General features: G+C 38.3%; 1 protein-coding gene across 1 annotated transcript; it reads right to left on the reverse strand.

The window, feature by feature from the left end:
* Positions 1 to 509: 509 nt before the first annotated feature.
* On the reverse strand, positions 510 to 14,855 carry rassf8b (Ras association domain family member 8b). The gene is made up of 5 exons (NM_200363.1): positions 14,635 to 14,855; positions 4,906 to 5,088; positions 2,093 to 2,991; positions 878 to 1,007; positions 510 to 766 (listed from the first exon to the last, which is right to left on the reverse strand). Exons 2-5 carry the CDS (start codon positions 5,006 to 5,008, stop codon positions 645 to 647), a joined length of 1,254 nt encoding a protein of 417 aa, NP_956657.1. The 5' UTR covers positions 5,009 to 5,088; positions 14,635 to 14,855; the 3' UTR covers positions 510 to 644.
* Positions 14,856 to 15,111: the final 256 nt, after the last annotated feature.

Here is a 15,111-nt window from a genome sequence, read left to right on the forward strand (position 1 = left end):
TTTTTAGGTTTCAGTAAAGTTCCACAGCAGATGTTTTGGCCAATAAAGTGCAAACTAAGGCGAACCCCACCACCTTCGATGAGCTTTCATCACAACTATGAGCCATAAAATATAAACTGCATAATTCATCATCCTCAACGATCTCTCAACGCACCTCCCTAAAATTCCTGCTGCTTGCATAATCGCATTGAGTGTGAGGTTTACCTGGAGTTTCAGAAACATTCTAGAAATGAAAGACATCATGATGCTGCAATTTCTTACTTGCACCAGAAGATTGATGGGTTAAATGTAGGCTGAGGCAGGATGTGTTCTGTCTCTTTTCTGGATGAGTTCAGTAGTTCAGTAGCCATGTTCATTTTTAAAGCCACCTTTGGGTCCAATGAAAGTGAGCATACATTCAGCTGAAGATGGTAGGATTTAGAGAAAGCACTGATTGGATTGGACTAGTCAGACATCCATAAAGAAGGAATTTTCACCAGGAACACACTCACTGCTTGTTGATGTTTTTCTTTTTTTTTTTTTTTGTAGAGCAAATAGGATACCTCTACATTTCCAGAGTGTGCGATCTACCGAAAGGAAATGTTCATGATTTGAGAGTGGTGAAGGGTCATGTAGGAAATCAGATATCAATGCCCAGTGCAAACTCAGACGTAGATTCCTTCAGGGTTAAAGGTTGTGTTGAGGGGGCTCTGCAGAGCTCGGAGGTCAGCAGGAAGTTGTCTGGCCGATCCAAGCCGCTTCAGAGATCCAGACTCATTTTCTGCCTCTACAGAGATGAAACAAAATAACACTTGCATGCAGAGTACAGTTGACAGTTCGATTTATACACTGTAGATTGTCTACATTTCAAAAATGAAGAACGAAAGCGTGTCTGTACCTGTGTTGGTTTCATCCTCACCAGGGTCTGCTGGTAGAACTGTTACTTTGGTGCCAGTTTGTTGGATAAACTGCTGAAGATTTACCTGTCTCAGCTCCTTAGTTAACTGTTCCAGCTCTAGCTCTTTCTCCTGAATCAAACAATTACAAAGTAACTTCTATTATACTCACTTAACCTCCATCAACACATGAAATATGCTCTTACAGAAACATTCATTTTATTTGTTACTAAGATAGTCCTGAGATAATTTAGTGCTCTAAATGCATCTGCTCTAAAGTGTATCTGTCTTATGTAACGTTCCTGGTGAATGCAAACTGTACTGGGACATAGCATGCTCCTTCACTTCATCTGTAAGCTCTGGCAAAGATCTTTTACATAACATCTGTGAGTGACCACTACCCTCCACCCCCATCCTGCTCTCTAACATGCTGTAAAGCCGATTAGTCGCTTTGTTGAAACTTAAGGGCAAAGTGTCCAAAAAAAAAAAAAGGCCGCAGCAGTTCACAAAGTTTGAGGAAGGATTTTACTGTTTTGTACTTTGTTTCAATAGCTAATTTCATACTTAATTGAGTACTTTAGATTTACAGACAATACTTTACATACGCAGAATAGCAACGAAAAAGAAGCAAAGAATCCAAACTTCAAGCAGATAAAACATGAATAATGTTTACCAATCCTGCTTCCCGAAGGAAACTTTCAGAAACTCTGCAATGCACTGCAGGGTTTAGTTCCAACCTGCCCCGTCACACTTGCCTGTACATTTCAGGTAATCCTGGAGATCTTGATGCACTACTTCAAAGGTGTGTTTAATTAGGATTTGAGGATTATAATTATTCAGGATAGCCGTCTTCTGGAGAGAAGGGGAAAGCCTTGAGCTATGAGAAATATTTCTTTGGGTAGTTTACAATAAGGGGCTTTCACCTCAGGAACTCAGTTATATGACCTAGCTACCAGGTTTCTAGGCGTTTTAAAAAGGTTTCTTCTGTGTGAATTTCTTAATCCACTCATTGATTTAGGACTAGCCGCTTTCATAACAATTGGGTTTTTAGCTTTCTGTTATGTGCCTGAGTTTGGCGAAAACTTTCACACCAATTAAATTAACCTCAATGTCAAATGGACTTAGTCCACACCAAAAAACTAAAAGCAATCTAAGTCAAGTTATCTGTTTGAACTGTAAGTGTAAGTAAATTGTGTTCTTTCTTCAGGTACACTCACCTGTAGCCTAATGTTTGAATGCCCAAGCGAGAGCTCCACAGCTCTGCAGGTGCTTTCTAGTCTCACAGCCTGCTGCACCTGTATGTCCAGCTCAGTGCGTGCCTTGTCCAGTCGCAACCGAACCTCCATTTCATCTGCCAGTCGAGTCTCCATTAGTTCTTGTTGCAGGCGCTCTGCCTCCAGCCCTGCCTCCATGCACTGAATACGTGCTAGGTACTCTCCCAGCTGCTCCTCACACTCTTGTACACGACTGCGCAGTTCCTGCAGCTGCTCACGCAGTTGCCTTTCTTTGTCCTGCTCAATCTGCAGCTCACTCTCCCAGAATTCATGCTCCTTCATCTCTGCCTCATTTCTGCGGACCTGCTGCTCTAGTTCAACTAGTTCCTCTTCTTCTTCCTCAGTTAATTGCTGCTGCAGCTCAGTCTCACAGCGTTGCAGTTTTTGCTCTAGGATGTGCAACTTGTCCTTCTGCAGCTGCACCAGGCGAGACAACTCCTGTGTAGGTGCTGGTGTGCTGCACCGGTTTGTGTTCACCGCTCTCTGCTTTGAGTCACCTTCACGACTCTTTCCGAAGATGTCACGCAACCCTTTGGCACCACCAGTGAAAGTGAGGGACTTGCGTTTTGGTTCACGGCGTTTGAGGGAACGATCATTGGCTGTGGGGCGAAGCTTTGCCATGGGAGGCAGACTTTGGCGATATAGGGTACGCTCAGGGGCTCTTGCTGAGGTCTCTGAAGTGGGGCGCTCACTCAAAGAAGGGCCAGTACGTTGAAGCACTAACTGCACATCGCTAGCGTACTGACCCCATTTATTCAGAGAGACCACAGGATTCTCATGGGGCGCCAAATGTCTCTCTGTCTCACGCCATTTTTCAATCAATGTGTAGCGACCAGTTCGTCCTGCAACACAGCACATTTACATTATCAAAAGAGTCAGGAATTTCCTCTGTAATGACAACAGAAACTTTTAGTTTCAGATCAAATTGGAGTGTGTAATATCTCAATCAGTAGCATTCTAATTGCAAAAATTATTATTACAAAAATCATTATTGGTACAGCCAAATCAACTTGCTGCCCAAGACTGGTTACTCACTGAAGCTAAGCAGGGCTAAGCCTGGTTAGTACCTGGATGGAAGACCACATGAAAAAAACTTGGTTGTTGTGAAAAAAAGGGTGTTAGTGAGCCCTTCAGGGGGAACTCAACCTGCAGTCTGTGAGGTTCCTGATGCCTCAGTATAGTGAAGGGGAAGCTAATGAGCACTTTCGGATGAGACATTAAACCTAGGCCCTGACTCTCTGTGGTCATTAAAAATCTTATAGCACTTATTATAAAGAGCAGGAGTGTAACACCAGTGTTCTGGCCAATTCCCTTCATGAGCCCTTACTAGTCATGTCCTCCCAATCATCCACTGGATTGGTTCTTACCAATACCTTATCTCGCCACTCCCCCTATAGCTGGTGTGTGGTGAGTGCACTGGCACCATTGTACTGTGGCTGCCATGGCATCATCTAAGTGGACGCTGCACACTGGTGGTGAGGAGAGACCCCGCTCATGATTGTAAAGCGCTTTGGGTATATGGTCACGCACGATAAATGCGCTATATAAATGCACATTACTTGATTACATATTCAATATGTTTCCTAAACACTAATTTGTCATTATTAGTCTGAACAGGTAGTCCTGTTCTAAAAAAATCAGGACATTGATCAAGCTCATGTTGCAGTGTAAAGGCTAATTTATACTTGCCGCATCCTCATGTTTGCTTGGGAGCGCACGGCAAATATGATGTCACCTCAGTGTTGTTTGTTCGCTTTATATGACAGTAACCTAATTTTATGAAGTTTGCCATTCTTTTCTAACTTTCGCTAAGCTCTGCATCCAAAGATGCACAATTGCATGAATGTTGATGTGCCTCATTATTAGGAGCCCAAAACAGCTTAGCTTTACAAAAAAATCATTTACACAAATATACTAAAAGTAAATAATTTAATGTGTCCTCTAAATAGATTTAAAACTATTCATTTTATACATAATAAGTTTTTGTGCAAACTTTGTCATCTTTGTTTTGTCATGACAGCTACTTAGAGTTATTGCCTGTTGTTACAAATAAAAGTACAATGGCGAAAGCATCGAGTATAAACGGCTCCACGACTCTCGACTGTGTGCAAGCACAGAATAAATCCAGCTTAAGACTTGGACAGGACGTTCAAACAAGCATAGCATTGTTTGTTAGCTGAGGCATAGCCTTTACTCTCTGGGGAAATCAACCTATGAATGGCTTGCATATAGTTATCTTCACATATTAAGCCGGAGAAAGTATTTTAACAAAACCAAACTGTATATAGCCAAGAAGCTTTAAAAACATGCAGAAAACAGTGCTAAGAAAATTCATCTGACATTAACCAGAGACCAGGCGCCTCAGTGGAACAGAGATTGCACTTCTTCATGAATTAATAGAATAAGACACAGTCAGATTTTTTTCCAGTATGGGGTGATAGGGTCGAACTCTGTGACTAGAAGGGACAATACAGCATTTCACTGTTCTGATATCTGATGTCAAAGAGAGCTTGTTGTCAAGGAGACAACATAGTGAGAGTTATGTTGTGTAAGGAACAGAGGAAAGAAGGAACAAAGGAGAATGGGGCTTGGAAAGGAACACACAAAAAAAAAATTGGAAAAGAGAGTTCTGTTAAATTGCCCTTACACTCCAGAATCAATCTGTGTTCTGTGCACCTATGAGTGAATGCTTTTATGATATGAGCTGGCCTATTTTATTGCAAACAATTGGTTTGATGTAAAATTTAGTGTCTTACCTATTGCTTGGGCCAACGCAATCACAACCTCTTGACATGTGGTGACCTCTGTGACACCGCAGACAATGCGCTGCACTCCATCCACCCATACCTTCAGCTCCATGCCTCTCATCTGGATGATGTCATTCCTCACCTCTGCAGGCACCCGTTACAGGCTCTCTGGTCTGCATGCTGCTCTTATCACTGTGTGGAAGACCAAAGAACTGTTTGTTCAAGTTCTATATTTAAGCACAGATATTTCCTTTCTGCAATTTATAGTTATCTTCAATAACATTGACATCACTAGCACTTAGCTGTGTATAACGCTCTGCAGTTTCAATTTAGTAGAAGGCTTAAGTTTTTTGATGGGGAGGGTTTGGTTGCTGCAGTGCTAAACTTACATTAGCTTGCTTACACAAGCCCTGATCTGTTATTATCCTCAAATTTGGCTTGCAAATCAATTTTCACTTGCTGCATTGTGGTTTGGCCTGTTGTCCTCTTTTTCTTTTTAAGATTGTTGTGCTGGAGAGATCTACATTAGAAGAGTTAGTTGTAGCTTTTGGGTCGATGATGGACATCCTGGTTATTTCATTCATTACAAAGCTTCTCCAACCACATTTTTATCCATCTGACTCATGTGAATTTTGGGGGAAATTTACAACCTCAATGTACTTACTAAAATCAGAAAATGTTGAGTTTTTGAAAAGAATGATAAGTACATTTGTTAAAAAAAAAGCTGTCAGTGCACATTGATCAGTTCAACAACACTAGCTTATACCCTTAGTATTGTCACTTTGTAACGCAACATAACATGCCAGTACAAATAACCAAAGTGTGCACACTGTATATCCCTGCACACACATGATGTCACTGACACAGATAAGTGTATCATAAGTGTATCAGTCCATTTCTTACAAAAATTCCCCAACTGACAACACTTGTATATGTATCATTTGATTAAACATTACATTACCAACATAAACATAACTTCACTCAAAAATACAAATTCTGACATTAATAACTCTGTATTATTTTGTTACAATGAGATCCTTGTTCAGATTCCTAACACAAGTCAAGATGTTTTTGATTATCAGAGGACTTTCATCCTACTTAGAGAGCAATGGTCCAAACAAGTTAAAAAAAAAGTCCAAACAAGGAACCAAAAACATCTGACTTCAATAGTTCTTAATGACTATAAGAAGCTCCAAGTACACTGTTGTGTGCCAAAAAAAACCTTTGTTTGACAATTTCTTCCACATCTGATGAGAGACTGCATTTACAATGAGCAAAATATGAACACAATTTAAATGTATAAATAAATGCCAACATGTCTACTGCCCAAAATAAATGCACACCCACTGGCAAACTAAAGCCCTTTTAGCTAACAAAATTGCCCTTGCAGTTTTATATGATTACAGTTAAACCACTAAAGTCACATAAAATGTTTTGACAATTTGATTTATGTTTTATTTTTGCTTCCTTTTCTAGACTATAAAGGGCTCAGACAGCTGTTGTTGTCTATGGAGGATAAGAGAGCTCTAGGATTTCAGTGCTTAAATCATGATCTGAAGATGAACGACGTTCTCAAGGGATTGGAACGACATGAGGGTGAGTAATTAATAACTGAATGTTCATTTTTGGGTGAAAATATTAATAACATTAAAGTACGAGTTAATAGAAATTCTATATGGACCACCTCTAAAATTCTATTTGCTTTTTCTTTATAAAAAAACTTTTTGTTGTTGTTTGGCAAGTTTTGTTGTCTGCAAATCAATTGTAAGGAAAGCCCTGGTCTAGACCAATGCATGTCCTCTTCTGTGGCAGTGTAGTGATAGATGAGAGTGATTTATGTAGCTATGAAGCGCTCAAGCTGAAGAACTGGTCCAAACAGGGCTTGTAAATGCTATAGATGGTGCCCACTCCCATGAGACGCACTCATAAAGGATGAGTGAGATGAGCTGTACACGCTCGACAGGTAATAAGTCTTCAGTGTGTGTGTTGTGAAGAGAGAAAGTCCTCTGTTGTCTCACGTTCTGTCTCTGAGTATTTGGCCTGCTCAGATCTACAGAGTGCATTATCTTGATATGCCAATTCACACCCAGCTGATATCCATGATGGATATCTTTGGCTGCATAGTGGCACAATTAAATTCTGTCATGTAAATTGTCTGAGCCATGGTCAATAAAAATACCTCATATTATACAGGCTTTCAAGGACAGATGTGCTATTATTTTGTCAATAAATCTAAAGTAATGAAAGCGCTCTTCCATATAGTGATGTGCATCAAAGTGGAAAAGATAATTAACAAAGAAAAATGTAGGGCTAGGACTTTTGGCATTGGTTGTTGACTGAATGGAGACAAATCTGAACATGAGCTTGCAACGTTTGTGAAAAGTAGTGTTTCGGTGAACTAAATGATTGGAGCCTAGAAACAAACTGACAGAATTGGCTTCTTTTTCTGTTTGAGAATTATTAAACTGAAATTGCACAAAAGCTGAAGAGAATAGCAGTACTTGATTGAACCATGTGCCACACGGACAGTTCAATTAATTCTAAAAACTTTTACTTCACTGACCGTTTATGATCTTTCAAATGGGTTTTGCTGTTTTGTTCCACTTTTAGCACACTTGCCATTTAATATTTCTCCTAATAACTAGGCCCACACGGAATCTGCGCGCGCAGAATTCCGCAGATATTCAGCAGATTTAGATTTTTAGCCCATCATTAATTCTGTTTATTTACTTGAGTAAATGTGTGTAAATCTATATTTATTCAGTTTTTTATTAATTACAGCAATATTATTGACTAATATGAAAATGTTCATCTGATTTATGCACATTGCAGTTTTACAGTAGCATTTTCTGTCTTTTAGTAGATATATTATATGAGAGACTTGCTTTGTTTACCAAATAAAGTGTATCTAATTGGATTTGCAATTAAACAATAAATAAAAGTTAAAAAGGTGTTACTTTTTATTTAACATATTAAGGTTTTAGTTATGATACTCCCAAAATAATTCCGCAGATATCCGCAGATTTTTACCAAAATTCTCAGCAGAAATAGCAAAAAACTTCCGGAGATTCTGTCTGGCCCTGCTAATAACTAACTGGAGCAGTGAGATTATGCAAGAAGTGTGGCATTTTAGCAACCATAAATGTCTCAACTAAAACTATTTTAAAGCCAAATAAATGACAGCTGTCTTTCTCATCAGCACTAATCTAGAAAATAGCAGAAATATGTTTAACATGCAACAACAAATCCAGCTAGGAGGTTAATTAATTCATTATGATTTATTTAACTATACTGTTACGTTATTATTGTTGAAGAAATGTGGTATTTTCATTCTGAGTTTTAGTATAGCCTTCTATTAATTTATTAGGTGTATTAAAGTAGTAATTGATTTTAATTATGTTATTGTTACGTCATGTCAGATTTGTTCATGTGTTGTTATACTCAAGTTTTTTTTAAGTTTCTATTTTTTCATAACAAATATCAAAGAAACCATCTAGTTTGGATGTTTTGGTGATCCTTTAGTTTGACCAATATCTGCCTAATACCTGCCAAATAGTAGGATAATTGCTGTTTATTTCTATTCAAAAGCACATATTCTGCTTGATCTTATACTAAATAATAATAAGGAGCAAATTATAAGGGAAAGTCATAGTTAATGGTTTTTAATAGTGAGAATTGTACCTTGAGCCACAGTTTAAAACATGGAGTCATTGGAGATTTTTACCATAATGGAGCAAATGTTTATCATTAGCATGTTTTTAAGGCTTCTGACTGTATGAGCGTATCAAAAGAGTTTAAAGAATACAGGCACAAGGAATTGTACCATTTGAAACTTTAATAAAAATATTTTATTTAATTATTTATACAATGAAGTTGCTATATAGTGCTATTTTACATTTGATTATCCAATTTCTGTACCTGAATTCTTACCTTATAGAGCTATTTAAGTCATCTGGTCAAATTGTATTTATATCACAATATATATTGCAGAAAAAAGACATAGCAATGTCAAATTTTCCATTACATGGGCTACCAAATCAGGTGCCAGTGCCACTAAATATAGAACTTGTTGGCACAATTGCCTGTGCTCTTACATTTTAATTTGAATACCTGTATGGCCCAGTGAGCAAAAACGTATAGCAACCACAAGGAACAGTCTAGCAGATGCCATCATAGACATTATAGCTTTTGCATGGCCAAGCACTGTTCACACTGTAAATGTGTTATTTTAATTCCTGTGTTGGTGTGTGTTTTGACACTCTGACATCATGTTTTAACCAGTCTCCCGTGGGCAGAGACATTGGGCCGGGAGAGATTGTAATCATTCACTTCTGCTCAACAAATCTCTCATGAGCATGTTAATGCACAGTTCATTCCCAACCTTTTAGCAAAGCAGCATACAGTTATGCCAAAACTAAACGCCTAAAAAGCCCTACCCGCAGCAGTATTACGTGTCAGTAGCACAGAATTTGTGTTTAACTGTATATACAAGAATGATGCAGGCATCTGCTTCAGACCAGCTTTGGCACCACAACCTGGAGCTAAATTTAACAAACTCAAGGCTTTGGCAGCCCGTCACTGTAAGGTACAGCCAAGACAGCTGCTAAAGGAGACGTAATGCATCTGAACTCACATTCCAGTCGACTCGCATGTCTGACGTCCATAAACACAGATCAGCACAGCACATATGGCTGGACAGTAACCCTTATTGGGTGTAGAGGTTCCAGCAGGCTCCAGTGCTCTCACATGTTCTGTCAGGTTAATGTTGATCATCCGTTCTTGTTTTAATTACTCAGGACTGTGAATTTAATGGTCAAGTTGACATAAACGAAAACTATGATGTGAGAGTTGCCAGTTCATTCGCTTCATATTAAAAAAAAATATTGTTTCACTGAAATTCCTTATAAAATTTCTAATTTTAGTGATATTTTCCACACTAGAATGCACCTTATATCCTTGTTCAATACGTTTTCTACCAATATTATGGCCCACAACAAATCCAGATGGCTCAACAGGTCTGCTATTTCAGAGACACATTTTGAGATGAAAGTCTGTTTGGCTTTCTCCTATGTCCCTTGATTGTTGGACTTTTATCTCCAGCACTTGAAAACCTCCTCAGGTCCCTAACGGTGTGTGTGGACTGTAGTGGGGGGCTTTTCTAACAAGGGTCCAGACAAACACAAAGGTCCGCTGGAGAGACGCCCACCCCTGCAGGCCTCACAGCATGACTGGACACAAACAATCCATCTCCATGGTAATGCTTTAGCAGCTTTGTGAATCTCTCACATGGCCGGCTGTGACCGGCCTGGGAACTAACAAACACCAGCAATTAAGGAACAATCTCTTTATTTTAACTTTTGTGTGTGTCCCACTGTATAACTTTGTCCTGTCAGGGGTTCAGAGCTGAACGCTGCACCAATGAGTCATGAAGTGACACTGAATTGAAACCATTTCAAATAAAGTTGTTTGTCAGTACAGCCTGTGATGGGCACAGGGAACTCTCAGTGCAATTCATTAACTCAAAGTAAGTTTAGTCTGAGGTGAATGTGTCACAGTGAGTGGCTATGTCGCACGGGGGAAGGGAAACACTCTCCAGGAAACACTCTCCAGGTTGTGACAGTTTAACTAGGGATGTATTAATAAAACTTTTTAGTTTCGCGCAAAATATAACTGTTTTGTTTATAATGGATTGTTGACAGTGTTAAACAATGTAAGAACTAGTCTGAAAATGTTTTCTTTGGAGATTTTGAGAGACTCTGAAGTTTGCAGTTGCACTAACAATATAGACAGTTTTACTTTATGAATTCATTACCATGATGTCAGGGTGTTACAGTTGTTATCAGTACATAGTTAAATGGTTCTTAGGTGTTCAAGTTGTTTTAAAATGTTTTCTCTGGTTGCTTGGATGTTTTGGTTTGTTGAAGTGTGGTTGCTTACTGGCCAGTCAGCCGAGTCTACATCTACAGTAAGTCTACAGTATTGTTTAAAATAATAGCCCCAGGACTTTGTGGTACCAAATTTTGCAAGCCCTGGTAAATGATACTCTGGGCCCCAAATACGACTTTCCTTCAGTTTAGGCCTGTCATTATTTTTCACCCTTTTTGTCTTACATTTTTAGATATGTAATAGCACAGCTCTCAATTTGAGAAGTTATTTTTAGGGATAATTCACTCAAAAACGTAAACAATCTCATCATTTGTTATTGGTTTTGTATAAATGAACTGTGAGTAAACTATGTCAGCATTTTCACTTTTGAGTGAACAATCCCTTTAAGCATAACAGCTGGTATAAATACGGCTGAATTCAAATAACTTAAGATCACATTTTCTCTCCCTAATAACCAAACACATACAGTATTCTTTATGGGATTGTGTTGTGAGAAAGTACAACAAAAACAAGTACTGTACCAAAACACATGATTGCCATTCACATTCTTTTCTTTCGCTTGGTTTCCTAAAGAACGTGTGTTAGTTTATTCAATAGTACTTGTGCACCAAGCACTTCCACAAGTGTTTTGCACCCATGTTAATGCAGTTGGGCTAAACACTTGTGATAGGATCATCCCTTTTATTGTTTTCCTCCTGCACAACAGACAAATCCCTTCATTTCCTTGAACTGGCCAAAATGGGTTCAAAAGTGGGAGGTGAACTGTCTGTGAACTATGACTTTCGCTTTTATTATAAACCACAAGAAAAGGCCATTTTAATTATCTGAAGTTCCTGCTGTGAAATCAGATAGGATGCAGTCTTGTTAACAAGATTCTGTATAAACAGACCAAACATTTCCGTGATATAAATGTGACACTACTGAAGGTAGAGAACTTGCAATCTGCGGATGTAGATATCTTCTGCCTACAAGTAGTGGCCCATTAAAAGACTAGAATAGCTTTCTGCAGCTTGCTCAGATCCTGATCTGCATTGCAATCATGCATTTATGCATGATATTACATGTACATCTCTCAGCATGGTTCTATCTCACTACCTCAGTACAGTTATCTACCCCGCCTTCACTCGGCACTTCTGCTCTCCTCAGCTTTCCTCGCTTTCTTCTCTCTTCCTCTTCTTTCAGGTTTTGCACTGAAGTTATTTAGCGCACCCACTGATCAGCAGATCTGATCAGTGGGTGTTTGATGAGCCAGCTGTTGTCATACAAACCCGTGTGTAATGAGAGACTGAGGCATGTGTAATTAGTTGTGAGTCAGTTATATGAATGAGACAAGCGTAAACAGATCAACAGGAAGTAGAGAAAGGTGGTGTCCGAAACCTGACAAATTACATGCAAATCCAGTGTTTGAACAATATCCTGTCTACTTAGATGATTCCCATTTGGCCGATTTTTAATGGATCTTGTGCCCCCTCTGCATATAAAGGAGTGGTTCAAAGTAGGCGATATGGGCAACATAATCACCTTTCTGTATTTTTGGGCTAAATTGAAATAAACGATATGTCTTGGGTTTTTTCCATGTTTGGATGAAAATAAGTATATTTGTTATACATTTTTACATCCTGCTCAGTGTCGTCCATTGAAACAGTGTTCATATTAAAGCCAAAATATGTAATGCTGGGTATACCCCTTAAAATCGTAATTTAAGAATTTTCACCAGGTGGAGTGAATAACATGGAAAGTGTTGCACATTTGCCCCGAATGTCTACCAGTTGTGTCAAAAAAATTAGCTTGAGGTGAAAAAAATCCCAGAAGTGAACTTGAGAAAATGTTAAATGTTGGTTTCCCTTATATAACAACTCAAGTTTTTATAAATGAATCATTTTTGCCAACAGAAAATGAAAGAATATATCTGTATTCCATTAACCCTTGTGTACTGTTCAAATTGACTATCCATTCATTATGTTCATGGTCGTTTTTGTTCCACTGACTTCCATTAAAATCACATTTTTTGATTCTAAAGTCGTAACTACCCATTTGTTATATTCATGGTTGTTTTTGTCCCATTGACTTCCGTTATAACCATATTTTTTTATTCCAAAGCCTTGACACCAAATAATTATGCATTCTTGATTGTTTTTTTTCCCTGTTGGAAAGGGGTAAGATTTGTCATTGGTAAGTGCACAAAGGTCACACACACTATACTCCATATAACTACAAACCCAGAAATTAATCTTTTTTGCACTGCAACCGATGATCAACAGAACAAATCTCAAATTTTACTTCTTATTAACAGGGAAAACCACCCACAGTAAATATTACATAATAAAAAATAAGGTGTCATGGCTTTGCAATCAAAAAATGTAGTTTTAATGCAAAAAAAAGAACATAACAAAAGGATAGTAAATTTGCCCAGAGTGTGATGTTGAGGTTTTTATAAAGTTTTAATGCATTCTCCCAAAATATATGTCAAAATAAGATTTGTCACCAAAAATCATTCTATTTGCTGAAACACAGAGAAAGTTGTGGCCAAATTTAGAGTCAAAATCACCCGAGTGGATGAAAACATTCCCAACAACACACAAAGGTTAAAGTAAAAATCAACCCTGCTGTAAGTGGCATTGCCCTAATCTTAAGAGTTCACCTGTTTGACTTTCTTCTGTTAAACACAAAAGACAATATTTTTAAGAATGTTGGAAAGCAGCAACTTCTGTATTTTTTTGTGCTTACTACGAATGCCATTGGCTGCTGATTTACAACAAGTGTAAAACTACAAGTGTAGAACCATTTGATTTTTTGAAATTTCCCTTATAGGTAAACTATCCCTTTACTGTAGCTTCTACTCATTATCTTTATACAAGTTCTGAAAATCAGTTTATATAGTCAATCCAACTTCACAAAAGTACATACTTTGAAGATATTGTAAACATCATTGATTACAATCATAACTTAAAATATTTTTTTATTTTATAAAATACTTTTATTAGCTACTTCTGCTTCTTTTGGCTGTACAAAATGAGTCCATTAATGCTGTCTATTCTGCTAACTATCACTATTTATACTACCAAACAGTTAAAACAATATGATATACTGTACTGTTAGTGTACTGTCAGTATTTCAGTAATTTAGGTTAAGTAAATAGCTTATGTTCAGGCTTTAAAAGGTAGAATAAGGATGAATACATTAGAACTGAATTTTCTTTTTTTTTGTAAACTGGCCATCAAACAGATAATCAATATATATTTAAAAAGTCTGAAAGCATTTTCATTTCATTTCTCACATTATTACATTATTACTACATATTTAATACAGTGCATACATACAGTAATTGCTGGTGTGATAAATGATTAAGATTTCATCTTATGGTAGTTATCACAATAAAATGTGATAAGTGATGACAAACTACAAACCAATAAAACAGTTTAACACATCTGTCTAAAAAGATGCTCAACTACAACAAGCTCCTGTTTCCATTATAACGTCTATAATGACTTATTAATGGAAGTTAATGTAAAGCCTCTGCTGTTTATGAGACACACTGCTGTGTGTTTTTAATTTTAGGAGGGGCTGCAGGCCTGCTGCTGTTCTAACGGAAAACACTGACCATCATACTATCATTTAACCCGATAAAACGCTTATCAGTGGAAACAAACTGATGATAAAAGCCCTGACATTGCTCTCATGTCATGCGTCTGTTCTCCTGCGCGTTCATGTAGCGCGTCCCGTCACAACTATTTAAAGGTGCCCCATGAAAAAACAAGCAATACATGTCGCCCTTCTCTCGCAATTCCCCGACGGTCCAAAACACGGTGCGGAGACGTTTAACGCCAACGTTATCTAAAATCATTTCCGTACCTGCGTGTGTCTGCAGTCCCGGACCGCCACAATCCTCAGTCCGGGTCCACTTCTCTGCGTTAGAGCAGAACCAAGATTTTAAGAGATGCTGCGGTTTTCCCCTTTAACGCCTTGTAAACAATCTCTTCGTGTGATGTCCGTGAATTCGGTCTGGTTGAGGTCCGTTATGTTGCTCCGCTCGCTGAAGTTCAGTGTGGCCCGTTACATCAGCGGCAGCTCTGCTCTCACGCGAGTAAATACAGGGAGCGCGCGAGAGAACGGGACAGCGCAAGGCATCATGGAGCGAGAGAGCGAGCGCTTTAAAGCTGCACAGCCCGACCGAACAAGTGGACTCACACACACAACCACACACACTGCGTCGATCTGCTGGCGTTTCGTATTTTTATTAAGTCTTTAAGCTGTTGATTTAATGTTTGTTTATTTATTAGTGCATTTATTAAACTGGTGTTTTCTTTTTACATAATGTTTTAACAATTT

This window comes from Danio rerio, chromosome 4 (assembly GCF_052040795.2).
Source record: "Danio rerio strain M-AB ecotype USA chromosome 4, GRCz13ab, whole genome shotgun sequence".
NCBI classification, from domain to species: Eukaryota; Metazoa; Chordata; class Actinopteri; order Cypriniformes; family Danionidae; genus Danio; species Danio rerio.